This window comes from Chiloscyllium plagiosum, unplaced genomic scaffold (genome assembly GCF_037043375.1).
Source record: "Chiloscyllium plagiosum isolate Xiang-an unplaced genomic scaffold, Cpla_swu_hap1 HiC_scaffold_51, whole genome shotgun sequence".
NCBI classification, from domain to species: domain Eukaryota; kingdom Metazoa; phylum Chordata; class Chondrichthyes; order Orectolobiformes; family Hemiscylliidae; genus Chiloscyllium; species Chiloscyllium plagiosum.
The window spans coordinates 1,746,141-1,763,244 of record NW_028270189.1 but is presented as its reverse complement, the minus strand read 5'-3'; the positions used below and the strand labels follow the sequence as shown (position 1 = coordinate 1,763,244).

General features: G+C 58.9%; 1 protein-coding gene across 1 annotated transcript in view; it reads right to left on the bottom strand.

The window, feature by feature from the left end:
* The window catches only part of irak1 (interleukin-1 receptor-associated kinase 1), a 45,109-nt gene that overhangs the window by 8,520 nt on the left and 19,485 nt on the right, over positions 1–17,104 (bottom strand). Inside the window, 11 exon segments of the mRNA XM_087985284.1 lie at positions 6,076–6,371; positions 6,407–6,651; positions 8,359–8,559; positions 9,450–9,518; positions 10,552–10,756; positions 11,251–11,366; positions 12,292–12,406; positions 12,523–12,587; positions 13,643–13,831; positions 15,347–15,444; positions 16,350–16,520. Of these exon segments, the coding sequence (XP_087841410.1) occupies positions 6,076–6,371; positions 6,407–6,651; positions 8,359–8,559; positions 9,450–9,518; positions 10,552–10,756; positions 11,251–11,366; positions 12,292–12,406; positions 12,523–12,587; positions 13,643–13,831; positions 15,347–15,444; positions 16,350–16,520 (1,770 nt within the window).

Below are 17,104 nucleotides of genomic sequence, written 5' to 3'. Positions count from 1 at the left end.
GGGCCGGGCGAGAGAGAGTGAGAGAGAGAGAGAGAGAGAGAGAGAGAGCGAGCGCGGGCGAGAGAGAGAGAGAGAGAGAGAGAGAGAGCGCGGCGAGAGAGCGAGCGCGGGCGAGAGAGAGAGAGAGAGAGAGAGCGAGCTGCGGGCGAGAGAGAGAGAGAGAGAGCGAGCGCGGGCGAGAGAGAGAGAGAGAGCGAGCGCGGCGCGAGAGAGAGAGAGAAGTGAGCGAGCGCGGGCGAGAGAGAGAGAGAGAGCGAGCGAGCGCGGGCGAGAGAGAGAGCGCGAGCGCGAGCGCGGGCGAGAGAGAGAGAGAGCGCGATCGCGAGCGCGGGCGAGAGAGAGAGAGAGCGCGAGCGCGGGCGAGAGAGCGCGAGCGCGGGCGAGAGAGCGCGAGCGCGGGCGAGAGAGCGCGAGCGCGGGCGAAGAGAGCGCGAGCGCGGGCGAGAGAGAGAGAGAGCGAGCGAGAGAGAGAGAGAGCGAGCGAGCGCGGGCGAGAGAGAGAGAGCGCGAGCGCGGGCGAGAGAGAGAGAGAGCGCGAGCGCGGGCGAGAGAGAGAGAGAGCGCGAGCGCGGGCGAGAGCGAGAGAGAGCCGCGGGCGAGAGCGGGCGAGAGAGCGCGAGCGCGGGCGAGAGAGCGCGAGCGCGGGCGAGAGAGCGCGAGCGCGGGCGAGAGAGCGCGAGCGCGGGCGAGAGAGCGCGAGCGCGGGCGAGGAGAGCGCGAGCGCGGGCGAGAGAGCGCGAGCGCGGCGCGAGAGAGAGAGAGAGCGAGCGAGAGAGAGAGAGAGCGAGCGAGCGCGGGCGGAGAGAGAGAGAGCGCGAGCGCGGGCGAGAGAGAGGAGAGGAGCGCGAGCGCGGGCGAGGAGAGAGAGAGAGCGCGAGCGCGGGCGAGAGCGAGAGAGAGCGCGGGCGAGAGACAGCCCGGGCGAGAGACAGCCCGGGCGAGAGACAGCCCGGGGCGAGAGACAGCCCGGGCGAGAGACAGCCCGGGCGAGAGACAGCCCGGCGAGAGACAGCCCGGGCGAGAGACAGCCCGGGCGAGAGACAGCCCGGGCGAGAGACAGCCCGGGCGAGAGACAGCCCGGGCGAGAGACAGCCCGGGCGAGAGACAGCCCGGGCGAGAGACAGCCCGGGCGAGAGACAGCCCGGGCGAGAGACAGCCCGGGCGAGAGACAGCCCGGGCGAGAGACAGCCCGGGCGAGAGACAGCCCGGGCGAGAGACAGCCCGGGCGAGAGACAGCCCGGGCGAGAGACAGCCCGGGCGAGAGACAGCCCGGGCGAGAGACAGCCCGGCGAGAGACAGCCCGGGGAGAGACAGCCGGCGAGAGACAGCCCGGGCGAGAGACAGCCCGGGCGAGGAGACAGCCCGGGCGAGAGACAGCCCGGGCGAGAGACAGCCCGGGCGAGAGACAGCCCGGGCGAGAGACAGCCCGGGCGAGAGACAGCCCGGGCGAGAGACAGCCCGGGCCGAGAGACAGCCCGGGCGAGAGACAGCCCGGGCGAGAGACAGCCCGGGCGAGAGACAGCCCGGGCGAGAGACAGCCCGGGCGAGAGACAGCCCGGGCGAGAGACAGCCCGGGCGAGAGACAGCCCGGGCGAGAGACAGGCCCGGGCGAGAGACAGCCCGGGCGAGAGACAGCCCGGGCGAGAGACAGCCCGGGCGAGAGACAGCCCGGGCGAGAGACAGCCCGGGCGAGAGACAGCCCGGGCGAGAGACAGCCCGGGCGAGAGACAGCCCGGGCGAGAGACAGCCCGGGCGAGAGACAGCCCGGGGCGAGAGACAGCCCGGGCGAGAGACAGCCCGGGCGAGAGACAGCCCGGGCGAGAGACAGCCCGGGCGAGAGACAGCCCGGGCGAGAGACAGCCCGGGCGGAGAGGACAGCCCCGGGCGAGAGACAGCCCGGGCGAGAGACAGCCCGGGCGAGAGACAGCCCGGGCGAGAGACAGCCCGGGCGAGAGAGACAGCCCGGGCGAGAGACAGCCCGGGCGAGAGACAGCCCGGGCGAGAGACAGCCCGGGCGAGAGACAGCCCGGGCGAGAGACAGCCCGGGCGAGAGACAGCCCGGGCGAGAGACAGCCCGGGCGAGAGACAGCCCGGGCGAGAGACAGCCCGGGCGAGAGACAGCCCGGGCGAGAGACAGCCCGGGCGAGAGACAGCCCGGGCGAGAGACAGCCCGGGCGAGAGACAGCCCGGGCGAGAGACAGCCCGGGCGAGAGACAGCCCGGGCGAGAGACCGGCGGGCGAGAGACAGCCCGGGCGAGAGACAGCCCGGGCGAGAGACAGCCCGGGCGAGAGACAGCCCGGGCGAGAGACAGCCCGGGCGAGAGACAGCCCGGGCGAGAGACAGCCCGGGCGAGAGACAGCCCGGGCGAGAGACAGCCCGGGCGAGAGACAGCCCGGGCGAGAGACAGCCCGGGCGAGAGACAGCCCGGGCGAGAGACAGCCCGGGCGAGAGACAGCCGGCGAGAGACAGCCCGGGCGAGAGACAGCCCGGGCGAGAGACAGCCCGGGCGAGAGACAGCCCGGGCGAGAGACAGCCCGGGCGAGAGACAGCCCGGGCGAGAGACAGCCCGGGCGAGAGACAGCCCGGGCGAGAGACAGCCCGGGCGAGAGACAGCCCGGGCGAGAGACAGCCCGGGCGAGAGACAGCCCGGGCGAGAGACAGCCCGGGCGAGAGACAGCCCGGGCGAGAGACAGCCCGGGCGAGAGACAGCCCGGGCGAGAGACAGCCCGGGCGAGAGACAGCCCGGGCGAGAGACAGCCCGGGCGAGAGACAGCCCGGGCGAGAGACAGCCGGGCGAGAGACAGCCCGGGCGAGAGACAGCCCGGGCGAGAGACAGCCCGGGCGAGAGACAGCCCGGGCGAGAGACAGCCCGGGCGAGAGACAGCCCGGGCGAGAGACAGCCCGGGCGAGAGACAGCCCGGGCGAGAGACAGCCCGGGCGAGAGACAGCCCGGGCGAGAGACAGCCCGGGCGAGAGACAGCCCGGGCGAGAGACAGCCCGGGCGAGAGACAGCCCGGGCGAGAGACAGCCCGGGCGAGAGACAGCCCGAGAGAGAGACAGCGCGAGAGAGAGACAGCGCGAGAGAGAGAGCGAGCGCGAGAGAGCGAGCGCGAGAGAGAGAGCGAGCGCGAGAGAGAGAGCGAGCGCGAGAGAGAGAGCGAGCGCGAGAGAGAGAGCGAGCGCGAGAGAGAGAGCGAGCGCGAGAGAGAGAGCGAGAGCGGAGGAGCGGCGAGAGAGCGAGAGCGCGAGAGAGCGAGAGAGCGAGAGCGCGAGAGCGCGAGAGAGAGAGAGCGCGAGAGAGAGAGAGCGCGAGAGAGAGAGAGAGCGCGAGAGAGAGAGAGCGCGAGAGAGAGAGAGCGCGAGAGAGAGAGAGCGCGAGAGAGAGAGAGCGCGAGAGAGAGAGAGCGCGAGAGAGAGAGAGAGCGCGAGAGAGAGAGAGCGCGAGAGAGAGAGAGCGCGAGAGAGAGAGAGCGCGAGAGAGAGAGAGCGCGGAGAGAGAGAGAGCGCGAGAGAGAGAGAGCGCGAGAGAGAGAGAGCGCGAGAGAGAGAGAGGCGTCGAGAGAGAGAGAGCGCGAGAGAGAGAGAGCGCGAGAGAGAGAGAGCGCGAGAGAGAGAGAGCGCGAGAGAGAGAGAGCGCGAGAGAGAGAGAGCGAGAGAGAGAGCGCGAGAGAGAGAGCGCGAGAGAGAGAGCGCGAGAGAGAGAGCGCGAGAGAGAGAGCGCGAGAGAGAGAGTGAGCGCGAGAGAGAGAGCGAGCGCGAGAGCGAGCGCGAGAGAGAGAGCGAGCGCGAGAGAGAGAGCGAGCGCGAGAGCGCGAGAGAGCGCGAGAGAGCGAGAGAGCGCGAGAGAGCGAGAGAGCGCGAGAGAGCGAGAGAGCGCGAGAGAGCGAGAGAGCGCGAGAGAGCGAGAGCGCGAGAGAGCGAGAGCGCGAGAGAGCGAGAGCGCGAGAGAGCGAGAGCGCGAGAGAGAGAGAGCGCGAGAGAGAGAGAGCGCGAGAGAGAGAGAGCGCGGAGAGAGAGAGAGCGCGAGAGAGAGAGAGCGCGAGAGAGAGAGAGCGCGAGAGAGAGAGAGCGCGCGAGAGAGAGAGCGCGAGAGAGAGAGAGCGCGAGAGAGAGAGAGCGCGAGAGAGAGAGAGCGCGAGAGAGAGAGAGCGCGAGAGAGAGAGAGCGCGAGAGAGAGAGAGCGCTGAGAGAGAGAGAGGCGCGAGAGAGAGAGAGCGCGAGAGAGAGAGAGCGCGAGAGAGAGAGAGCGCGAGAGAGAGAGAGCGCGAGAGAGAGAGAGCGCGAGAGAGAGAGAGCGCGAGAGAGAGAGAGCGCGAGAGAGAGAAAACACGAGAGAGAGAACACGAGAGAGAGAACACGAGAGAGAGAGAGCACGCACGCGAGAGAGGGAGCACGCATGCGAGAGAGGGAGCACGAGAGAGAGAGAAAGAAAGAGGGAGCGCGAGAGAGTGCGAGCGAGAGAGAGAGAGAGCGAGGTAGCGCGACAGTTTGCACATTCTCCCCGTGTCTGCGCGGGTCTCCTCCAGGTGCTCTGGTTTCCTCCCACAGTCCTAAGATGTGCAGGTCAGGTGAATTGGCCGTGCTAAATTGCCCATAGTGTTAGGTGCATTAGTCAGAGGGAAGTGGGTCTGGGTGGGTTACTCTTCGGAGAGTCGCTGTGGACTGGTTGGGCCGAAGGGCCTGTTTCCACACTGTAGTGAATCTAATCTAATCTCAACACATTCACCTCCTGCTTTCAATAAAGCAGCCATTACTACACAAAACTCCAGATGTTTTGGGTGTATTTGTCACACCAGAGGGTGATCTTGCCGCACACACATGACCAGGTGGCACATTTCCCAAGTTCCAACACTGTCATCACTTCAAAACTGCTCTGATGGCTGCTACATACTCCCCGGGCGTACCAGGCATTATAATAACTCATCTATTACCTCGTTATCATGGGAAGATTCAGAGAAACAAGCGACTGATATTAACTGTCCGTCAGCACATGCAAACAGGGAAAGCTGGGACACTGGGGTTGTTGTATGAGCTGAGAGACTGAGGAAATCAATAAACTCTCTCCATAAAGAGAGAGCCATGTCAGAGTGGAGGAGATCAAGACCTTGTGTGATCCTACCATGACTAAACAGTTAAGATAGACTTAATACCAAGAGGGAATGTAATGTTTAATTTTTAACTTTGATCCTTACTCCTTTCCAGCTTGTTTTTAAATTTTTTTTTAAGCGAGGGATTTGTACCCAAGACAGCAGTGTGTGTGGTGACATTGAAAACTTTCATAGTACTTTGGGACTGGAGTACACATGACAATAAAGTCTAAATCAAAATCAAACTGTGCTTGTTGAATCCAGAGAATCATAACAGTGTGGAAGCAGGCCATTCAACCCATCCAGTCCACACTGACCCTCCAAACATCCCCACTCAGACCCACCCCGCCACCCTATCCCTATAACCCTGCATTTCCCATGGCCAATCCACCCTAACCTGCACGTCCCTGGGCACTAAGGGGACAATTTAGCACGGCCAATCCACCCTAACCTGCACATCCCTGGGCACTACGGGGACAATTTCCCATGGCCAATCCACCCTAACCTGCACATCCCTGGGCACTACGGGACAATTTAGCACGGCCAATCCACCCTAACCTGCACATCCCTGGGCACTACGGGGACAATTTAGCACGGCCAATCCACCCTAACCTGCACATCCCTGGGCACTACGGGGACAATTTAGCACGGCCAATCCACCCTAACCTGTACACCTTTGGATTGTGGGAGGAAACTCACTGACACGGAGAGAATGTACAAACTGCACACAGACAATTGCCCGAGGCTGGAATTGAACCCAGGTCCTTGGTGCCATGAGGCAGCAGTGTGAACCACTGATCCACCGTGCCACCCCTTGGTTTTTTGATGGGATTCTACTCAGTTAAGGGGGTCACAAAGGCGTAGTACAAAGACAAGCCCTTCCAGCTCTTACTGATCGATTCACAATGCAAAGCACTCCTCAAAGCAGATTTTGTCTGAATGCAGAGGGCACATTTTTAATTTTTAGAAAACAACTTGCTCGGTTACCTTGAGAAGTGCCTGAGATAGACAAAGCTGCAGCTCCTGTTGAGTCACTGACAGCCTCTGGTCGGGATAACCCAGTTTGGCCACTTGGTGCCAAACGTCGAGAGTCCTTGTGTAGAGGCAGGGGAGTGTAAGCTGGCAAGGACGGTTTGGTATCACAGTTCCACTGGGGCAGTCTGCGCTGGGAAAAGCTGCTGCTGTCACCACCTCCATCATCGATGGAGCTCTCCTTGCTCTCCACGGGCTGACACCGCCTGCTGTAGGAGGAGAGGAGGGGCACTGAGCTACAGTCACCATGTCTACGCTCCCGGCCGTGAGTGGTACAGGGACGGGCGAGCAGCGCACGAGACGGAGGGTCTAGGGTGGCTCTGAGAGCGGCCGTGGTCCAGGGGGCTGGTGTAACTGCGAGGCGAATCTGTAAGTGTCCTCCACAGGACTGAGCGAGGAGCTCCGCAACCTCTCCGCCAGGGCGTCCACAGGCTCCGAGCCCCCTCCGATCTGTGAGCCAGCATCAAACTGACCTCCTGCTGGACCAGAGGCCTGACCAAGCGTCCTCAGAGTCTTCAGCTGCTCATAAACCTGTCAGAAGGAGATGGACGTGAGGCACTGCCCGTTATGCATAGTACCCACCCCCACCCCCATAAGCCCCTCCAGCCCCCTCACCCCTCTCCATCACTGTAGCCCTGCCCAGCCCCTACACCCCTCCCCATCTCTAACCCCTCCCTATCCCTGTCCCCTCCTCCAGCCCCTACTCCCATGTCCCTATCCCTGTCCCCTCCTCCAGCCCCTACTCCCATGTCTCTATCTCCGTCCCCTCCTCCAGCCCCTACTCCCATGTCCCTATCTCCGTCCCCTCCTCCAGCCCCTACTCCCATGTCCCTATCTCCGTCCCCTCCTCCAGCCCCTACTCCCATGTCCTATCGCCGTCCCCCTCCTCCAGCCCCTACTCCCATGTCCCTATCGCCGTCCCCTCCTCCAGCCCCTACTCCCATGTCCCTATCGCCGTCCCCTCCTCCAGCCCCTACTCCCATGTCCCTATCGCCGTCCCCTCCTCCAGCCCCTACTCCCATGTCCCTATCTCTGTCCCCTCCTCCAGCCCCTACTCCATGTCCCTATCTCTGTCCCCTCCTCCAGCCCCTACTCCCATGTCCCTATCTCTGTCCCCTCCTCCAGCCCCTACTCCCATGTCCCTATCTCTGTCCCCTCCTCCAGCCCCTACACCCCCTCGCTATCCCTGTCCCCTCCTCCAGCCCCTACTCCCATGTCCCTATCTCTGTCCCCTCCTCCAGCCCCTACTCCCATGTCCCTATCTCTGTCCCCCCTCCTCCAGCCCCTACTCCCATGTCCCTATCTCTGTCCCCTCCTCCCCCCATCCTTATCTCTGTCCCCTCCTCCAGCCCCTACTCCCATGTCCCTATCTCTGTCCCCTCCTCCAGCCCCTACTCCCCCATCCTTATCTCTGTCCCCTCCTCCAGCCCCTACTCCCCCCATCCTTATCTCTGTCCCCTCCTCCAGCCCCTACTCCCATGTCCCTATCTCTGTCCCCTCCTCCAGCCCCTACTCCCCCCATCCTTATCTCTGTCCCCTCCTCCAGCCCCTACTCCCCCCATCCTTATCTCTGTCCCCTCCTCCAGCCCCTACTCCCATGTCCCTATCTCTGTCCCCTCCTCCAGCCCCTACTCCCCCCATCCTTATCTCTGTCCCCTCCTCCAGCCCCTACTCCCATGTCCCTATCTCTGTCCCCTCCTCCAGCCCCTACTCCCATGTCCCTATCTCTGTCCCCTCCTCCAGCCCCTACACCCATGTCCCCTCCTCCAGCCCCTACTCCCCCCCATCCTTATCTCTGTCCCCTCCTCCAGCCCCTACTCCCCCCGTCCCTATCTCTGTCCCTTCCTCCAGCCCCTATTCCCCCCGTCCCTATCTCTGTCCCCGCCTCCAGCCCATACTCCCACATCCCAATCTCTGTCCCCTCCTCTGTCCCCTACTCCCAATCTCTGTCCCCTCCTCCAGCCCCTACTCCCCCTCCTGCCCCTTTGAGAGTTGCTCCACATCAGCCAACTACTTGGACTAACTATATGGGATCTCTGGTGAAACGGTGCCTGGGGCTGGGTTTAGGAGAGAACGGGCTTCGTGGCACTGCCTGCGACATTGAGGAGCTTTGTAAATACACACCGCTACCGCAGGTGATGTGAAAGCAGTGGCCATTTCTGGACGTGATGCTTTTGTTAACAAACGCACCGAAGGAGGGGGGTGTGGGGGTGCGTATGCGTCACTGGCCCTCGTTACCTTGGTCATTTTTGGTCTTCTCTTTCTCTGGCGCTGCAGGCACTCACAGGCGAGAGCGCAGAGCTGTACGGGGAGACAGCCTGGGTACCTTCCAGCCTTCCTGTCCAGGTGACAGCGGCAGATGCGATCAGCGACCCGCAGGCTCCGGCCCTCTGCCTCGCCAACATCACACTCCTCCTCCTCCTCCTCAACGAGGTCCTTCTGCAGGCGGGGAAACACGGCGCGCGTGTCACACCAGTTCGAGACACACCACCGCACTTGGTAAGGGGGGGGGTGTGGAGACACCACGGGACTGACTGCCGCAAGGATTCGCTGCCCACTCCCAGCACCGCGGCCAACCGTCCGGGCCAGTGATACTCACCGCTCAGAGTCAGACAGCATGGAAACAGACCCTTCACTCCAACTCGTCCGTGCCGACCAGAGAGAGTAAATTAATCTAGTCCCGTTTGCTGGCATTTGGCCCATATCCCCTTTTCTTTTCATGTCCGCAAACAGATGCCTTTTAAATTATGTCATTGTACCAGCCTCCACCACTTCTTCTGACAGCTCGTTCCACACACGTACCACCCTCTGTGGGAAGTTGCTCCTTGGGTCCCTTTTATATCTATCCCCTCTCACCCTCTAGTTTTCGATTCCCCCACCCCAGGGAAGACACGTTGTCTGTTTATCCTACCTATGCCCCTCATGATTTTATAAACCTCTGTAAGGTCACCCGCTTCAGCCTCCGACACAGCAGGGAATACAGCCCCAGCCTCTCCCTGTAGCTCAAACCCTCCAACCCTGGCATCATCCTTGTAAATCGTTTCAGAACCCTTTCAGGTTTCACAATGTTCTTCCTGCCTGGTTAAGCCGACCCTTCATCCTTGACACTCTCCAGGTGCTGGGAAACTGACTGCTTGTGTTCGAGGGACCGCTCTCCTGACCACTGAAGAGGAAGATACCTCTGGGCTGGATTCCCCATCCCCTAGCCATTCCCTCCCCCTCCCCGCGAAGGGGCAGCACCTCTGGCCGGTTGTTACCCTCCCCCCGCCCACGAAAGAGCAGGGAGGCCGGGAGGAGCTGCAAACCCTGCAAGCAGTCCCGAGACTCACCAGGTACTTGGGCTTGGCTGACCCATCACTCTCCAAGGCTTTGCGTCCAGTGAGGATCTCCAACAGGACCTAAAACGGATTGGGGGGGGGGGGTGAAGGAGGAGGAGGAGGAGGTGGGGGGGGGGAAAGATGTCACTTGGATGAGGTGTTTATCCCACAGGCATAACAGAGGGAGGACTGCACAGCAATACAGACCGAAGAGGAGGAGGTGGCCATTCGGTCCCTCAAACCTGTCCACCGTTCACCGGCCCCACAGCTGTGTATTCACTGGACATCCTTAACTGCCCCTTGAGGTGGTGGTGGTGGGCTGCCTTCATGAGCTGCCCAGTCCACAGGCCACTGAGTCATTTGGGATAGAGTTCAGGAAATTTCACCCAGGGACACTGGAGGAATGGTTAATATAACTCCACGTGAGGGTATGGCAATCACAGAGGGGCACTCGCATGGATCAGAATATCACCGTCCCCCCATCAAACACCCCCAGGACAGAAACAGGGGGGTTAGATACAGAGTAAAGCTCTCTCTACACTGTCCCCCATCAAACACTCCCAGGGACAGGGACAGCACGGGGTTAGATACAGAGTAAAGCTCCCTCTACACTGTCCCCCCCATCAAACACTCCCAGGGACAGGTACAGCACGGGGTTAGATACAGAGTAAAGCTCTCTCTACACTGTCCCCCATCAAACACTCCCAGGGACAGGGACAGCACGGGGTTAGATACAGAGTAAAGCTCCCTCTACACTGTCCCCCCATCAAACACTCCCAGGGACAGGGACAGCACGGGGTTAGATACAGAGTAAAGCTCCCTCTATATTGTGCTGAAAATGTGTTGCTGGAAAAGCGCAGCAGGTCAGGCAGCACCCAAGGAGCAGGAGAATCGACGTTTCGGGCATATGCCCTTCTTGAGGAATCCTGAAGAAGGGCTTATGCCCGAAACGTCGATTCTCCTGCTCCTTGGATGCTGCCTAACCTGCTGCGCTTTTCCAGCAACACATTTTCAGCTCTGATCTCCAGCATCTGCAGACCTCACTTTCTCCCTCTATACTGTCCCCATCAAACCCTCCATGGACAGGGCACATTGTGGAACTTGCTGTACTCACCACTCCGAAGCTGTAGGTGTCTAGTTCCACGGACAGTTGCCCACTCTTGATGTATTCATCAGGAAGGTATGCCAGGGTTCCCCGCAGCGTCTTGGTCTTTGCTATCGTGCAGCTTTTCCCAGGGTTATTGGAATATTGGCTAAAACGTGCCAGCCCAAAGTCCCCAAGCTTTGGAACAAAATTTTCATCCAGGAGGATGTTGGAACTGGGAAAGGGACAGACACATTGAAATAATGATAAGAACAGGTAACATCATGGACACAGTGCTCCAAAACCACTGGGATCTTCCCTCAGGCCTGACGGGGATTCAGTTAAATGTATCACTCAGCATCAACCCTTGCACTGCGCCCGCTATCTCTCAGCGCCGACATCCCGACAATGTCGCACTCCCTTGGCCCGCCACTGAGTGCCTGCTCCCTCAGCGCCAACCCTCCGACATTGCAGCACTCCCTCAGCGCCGAACCTGCTCCCTCAGCACCAACCCCGACAGTGCCCACTCAATCATCACCGACAGTGCCTGCTCCCTCAGCTGCACCTGTTCTGTCAGCACCGACCCCCAGACCGTGCCCCCTCCCTCAGTGCTGACCCTCCTAACGCGCCCCCTCCCTCAGCATCCACCCACCAGTCCTGACCCCCCCGACAGTGCGGTGGTGCGTGGGACCAATGAATCCCAGAACTTAGCGAGCGCCAGCTCGTCACCTCTTGATATCTCCGTGGATGAGGCTGGGCTTGCTCGAGTGCAGGAACTGTATCGCACGAGCAGTTCCCAAAGCCACGTCCAGTCGCCTCAGCCACGGGAGTGGAGCGGTGCCATCCTACAGGAAACAGAGGAGGAAACGGTGAGGACACACAGCAAGAACAAGGAAGCGGGGAACTACAGTTCGGTTGCGAGGACCAACCTACCTTGGAGGGGATTCAGATAAGGGTGGCAGCACGGGACGGGGTGGGGTGGTGGTGGGGGAAAACACGCAGGAACCGGCAGCGCGGGACGGGGAGTACGCGCAGGAACCGGCAGCGCGGGACGGGGAGTACGCGCAGGAACCGGCAGCGCGGGACGGGGAGTACGCGCAGACTAACTGGCCTCAGTGTCACTGTGTTAACTCAATCCTATAAGAACCCTCTGCCCCTGCAAAGGATGGACTGGCCACTGCCTGAAGCGATGGCCACGAAACATCTCCCCCGCCAGATCCACTGTTCAGACTCTGCGGGAGAGCGCAGCCATGCTGCTGGATTCGCAGTCTTGGGTTAACGCTCTGGGGAGTTTTTAAATTCAACTAGAATCGGGAGTCAGAAGCCAATCTCAGCGACGGTGACCGTGACGGCAATCGGGGAACGTCATCAAGTCTTGCCTGGTGGACGAACAGGGAAGGAAATTGGCCATCCTCACGCGGTTGGGCTTACACCCGACTCCAGAGACCTGCAACGATGGGCTCGACTCTTAACCCAAAAGGGCCTGTGCCCACCAATCAGCTCAAGGGTAATCAGGGATGGGCAACAAACGCTGGCCTTGCGGGCAGCACCCATGCCCCACAAACGGCAGCCAAGGCACCACATGGTCAGAGACACAGTCTACTTTAAGCAAACGTTAATGAACGGGAGGGAGGTTGCTACCCGAGCGGTCAGAATCGCCCGGCACCTTCCGTAGCGATGCCAAGTAATGGCAGGGGCGGAAAGCAAAAAGGAGATAGATCTTGCACCATGGAAGCCACTATCCCATTCCACTGAAGCCCTGTCTGATACCTGGCACTGGAGCCAGTCCTGCAGCGATCCGTTGGGCATGTAAATGTACACCAGGCAGTACACACCGTCCTGCACACAGCCACCGGCCAAATCCACGATGTTTGGGTGTCGGTACCTGGGGTGGGGCAGACAAGAGCACAGCAACAGAGCTGGGTCAGAGCCTGCCTGAAAGCAGACCCGATAGGAGAATCGCGCACAACGGCCCCCAACCCGTGTGAACCCCGCACTCACTGGTACAGCTTCTCCAGTTCCGTGTGAAAAGTCCCTCTCACAGATTTCCAATCCAAATTGGAATCCTGCAGGAGACAGAGTGGGGAGTAAAGGTTCAAATCGAACAGTTCTACCATTCATTCAGAGCATCGGCAATCTGGTTAAGACCTGATGCTGATATCCTCTCAAAAGTCTCACCACCTCTGCCCTGACCTTATCTAAAGGCTCGGTTTCTGCATTAAAAAAAGTATTCCACAGAATGGCGAGCACGCAGACTGCGACACTGGCGGATTAAGATTCAAACTCAGAAAGGACCCTAACATATTGGCGGAGTGGGCAGACAGATCTCAGATCACGCTCAAGGTGGAGGAGGACGAGGTGAAGCACTTTGGTACAAAGAACACGGCAGTACAAGCATGGCTCAGTGGTTAGTACTGCTGCCTCACAAAGCCAGGGACCCAGGTTTTATTCCACCCTCAGGCAACCAACTGTGTGGAGTTTGCACATTTATCCTGTATCTGCCCAGGAATGTGCAGGTTTGGGTGGATTGGCTGTACTAAATCATCCCATAGTGCCCAGGGACATGCAGGTTAGGGTGGACTGGCCGTGCTAAATTGTCCCATAGTTTGCAGTGATGTGCAAGATAGGGTGGATTGGCTGTGCTAAATTGTCCCGTGGAGATGAGGGATGTGCAGGATAGGGTGGATTGGCCGTGCTAAATTGTCCCATAGTCTGCAGGCTAGGTGGGTTAACAGGGACAGGATGGGATGCTGTTCAGAGGGTTGATGGGGTGGAATTGAGGGATACAGAAAGCAGAATTGAAGTCCAAGATCAGATGTCATTGCACTGAACAGCACAGCAGGACTGACATGCCAAATGACTCCCCCTATTCCTGCTCCTGGTTCTCGTATTCCTGCCTGAAGAGGTCTTCCACTACAAGTGGATGTTTTGTCACATCAGGGCAAAGGCATTGTGTAATCTTAACAATCAATCAATCAGCCGTTGCATGACAAACCCTGTGCACAGAGGGAACTCACAGCTGGGATTCATTACATCTGGGGGTCACGACATTGACTGGGAAAGGAACCAGACACAGCGACAACAAAAGGTCACCCAACAACAGAAACAAAATCCGGCTTGCCTCCTTCAGTCGCTTCACAGCGTACTCGGTGTGGCGCATCAATGCTCGGTACACACAGCCGAACCCTCCTTCGCCGATCTTCTGGCTGTCTGCAAAGTCACAGGTACCCGCTCTGAGCTCATGGAGTGGCCAAAAGAACAGGGACTTGGTCATCATGGAGGAGGACATCGAAGATAGTAAAGCAGGATCCTGGGGGGGGGGGGGGGGGAAGAGAGAGAGAGAGTTGCAAAACAGAGAGCAAGAGAGAAAGCGAGCAAGCAAGACGGGGAGAGAAAGCAAGACAGAGAAGAAACGAAAATGAAAAGGAAGTACGTGTGTTCTGATAAATTTCCCCTGAAATTTTAATCTATCTTGGTCCCTGTTTTGACATGCGTTTGAATCTCACCGAAAAGAGAGGCATTCGATAAATACAATCATATCAGGACAAATTAACAGAGGGTCTTGGGAGCTGGAGGTGGGGAGGGTCAGGGTTATCGATAAATCATTACAAGATAGGTTTCATGGAGGGCTCGTACACAGTGACGGATAAATACAGCAATGAATAGACCACAAACTGCACGAAAGGTTTAATAATTGTGCGCAGGACTCACAACCAGATAAGCCCTTCACTCAGGACCCTGCTGCATACTGGGTGATCTTACTCAACTGTAGTTTTGGGGACTGGGCAGCCACGGGGCGGTGTGGGGGAAATGTCAAAGCCCATCGTGGCGGCTGGTCAAGCTTAAATTCAATTCCTAAAATCTGGAATCGAAAGCCAGAATCTTGCTAACTGCGACCACAGTCAGAGGGAAACCTGCAGGAGTACAGATTAAAACAAAGAGAATGTTGTAGGAAACCTGCAGGGGGAGATTGAAAATAAGATAATGTTTGAGGGAAATCTGCAGTAAATTGAAAAGATAGCGCTTAGTTTGTTGCGCTGTCTTCATCAAGCTCGTTGTTACACCCGTTCAGGGTCCGGGTGCCTAGAATGTATTCCAGCCCCTCGCACTGTGATGCCGCTGACTGTCGCCTGTCCCTCAGAGGTGGCCCAAACAAGGCACTCTGCTCAAGGGTGATTAGGGACAGGCAACAGATACCTGCCTGGCCAGCGGTGCCCACATTCCTGTGATGTGATGGAGGGGCTACAGTGCCAAACGGCACTCCCAGTGCAGCACCGAAGGGTTCTGTGTGTTGCAGTCATTAGAGTCAAGATCAGAGTGGTGCTGGAAAAGCACAGCAGGACAGGCAGCATCAGAGTAGCCGGAAAAATCGACGTTTTGGGCAAAAGGCCTTCATCAGGAACGTCATTTGCCCGAAACGTCGATTTTCCTGCTCCTCGGATACTGCCTGACCTGCTGTTCTGTTCCAGCACCACTCTAATCTCCAGCATCCACCCCCACTCAGGTCTATCACCCTCATCTTGACCTCCCTCCACCTATCGCATTTCCAACGCCCCTCCCCCAAGTCCCTCCTCCCTACCTTTTATCTTAGCCTGCTGGACACACTTTTCTCATTCCAGAAGAAGGGCTTATGCCCGAAATGTCGATGCTCCTGCTCCTTGGATGCTGCCTGACCTGCTGCGCTTTTCCAGCAACACATTTTCAGTGCCCACTCCTGCCCTGTTGCAGTCATCAGATAGGTCTCGCTGGAGATTACCCCCCCCCCCCCCCCCGCTGGGTTTTTTCACCATCTCTGTAATTCGGAGGGTGAAAGGATCCCATTTACCTTGCTCCAACTGTCCTTGCTACTAAAGCTGGATTGGTTGACATCTGTGAGCAGGATGTTGGGAGGTGTGGGCGGACGTGGTAACACCGGTTTTGGCACTGGGAAAGCAAAGGAAAAGAAAATAAAAGGAAAAGAGAGAGGTTTTGTTATAACATTCCAGCCCGCAATGTAATAACGCCACTACCCAGGTTAGGATGCAAATGGCATTTCCATCATTGTAATCCCCCTCACTATCAACATCCTGGGGGTTACCATTGACCAGAAATTGAGCTAGGACCCAGCCCCAGATCAATACAGTAACTACAGGAGCAGGTCAGACGCTGGGAATCCTGCAGCGAGTAACCCCCCCCCCCTCCTGACTCTCCTCCCAAAGCCCTGTCCCACCATCGGGCCAGAGGCTGGGAATCCTGCAGCGAGTAACCCCCCTCCTGACTCTCCCACCATCGGGTCAGAGGCTGGGAATCCTGCAGCGAGTAACTCCCCTCCTGACTCTCCCCCCAAAGCCCTGTCCCACCATCGGGTCAGAGGCTGGGAATCCTGCAGCGAGTAACTCCCCTCCTGACTCTCCCCCCATCGGGTCAGAGGCTGGGAATCCTGCAGCGAGTAACTCCCCTCTTGACTCTCCCCCCATCGGGTCAGAGGCTGGGAATCCTGCAGCGAGTAACTCCCCTCCTGACTCTCCCCCCAAAGCCCAGTCCCACCATCGACAAGGCACAAGTCAGGAGGGTGAGGGAATCCTCCCCACTTGCTCAGGATGGGGGCAGCTCCAGCAACACTCGAGAAGCTCAACACCGTCCAGGGACAGAGCAACCCCACCCCGCCACACTCAATCAACACACTGATCCCCACCTTCAACACTCACTCCCTCCACCCGACACACTGGCCCCCACCTTCAACACATTCCCTCCACCCCCTGACATGCTGACCCCCCCCACTTCCCAGATCGATTGACACGTTAAACCCTACCTTCACCACTCCCTCTATCAACATACTGTTTACTCACAGGGAGTATTGACAGTCACCGTCGCCTGCTCACTCGCTTTCCAGCGCTGGCTCTTCCCAGGGTCTGACCAGTTGCTCGGCACTGGGCTAGGTTCTGGTAACGGCTCTGCAGGTGGTCGCGGGATGTAGGGGTCCGTCCTGGGGGGCAGCAATGGGCATATGCTCGGCCTCCCTATGGCACACAGGGAGATCCTGTCATTAGGCCAACAGCCTCACCGTGACCCGTGGATATGCCACACCTTCATAACACTGAGGCCTTTCGCAGAATGGTATGAAGCACAGCACGATCCCACCCACCCCGAGGCAAGATCACAACCGCAGCAACGTTGTGGCACTTAGAAAGAGACCATTCAGCCCATCCTTAGCATTAAAGAAGCTGGTCGTCCATTTGAAATCCACTGTCCCACACAAGTCCATCTCTCAGAATTGACTCCGATAACTAATCCAATGCCAAGCAGCCAAGAATAACCAACCCTACCCCACTCCCCATACCCCCAACCCACCCCCCCCCCCACACCCCACCAAACTCAGTCAAAGAGGTCAGGTTTAATGAGCGTCTTAGAAGGATGAAGAGTTGGCATTAATATGGATGCGTTGGGGCGAGGGAAGCTGTATTTTGTCCATATTGACCAGATTGAATCTATAAATCGCACTGAACAACTCTGTGATAGGTGCTATGCAAATGCAGTCCTGAAGGATACCTGTCTGTTTAAGACACTGGTTCAGAATTGTTACGGTGCCATCCCATCATCGCTG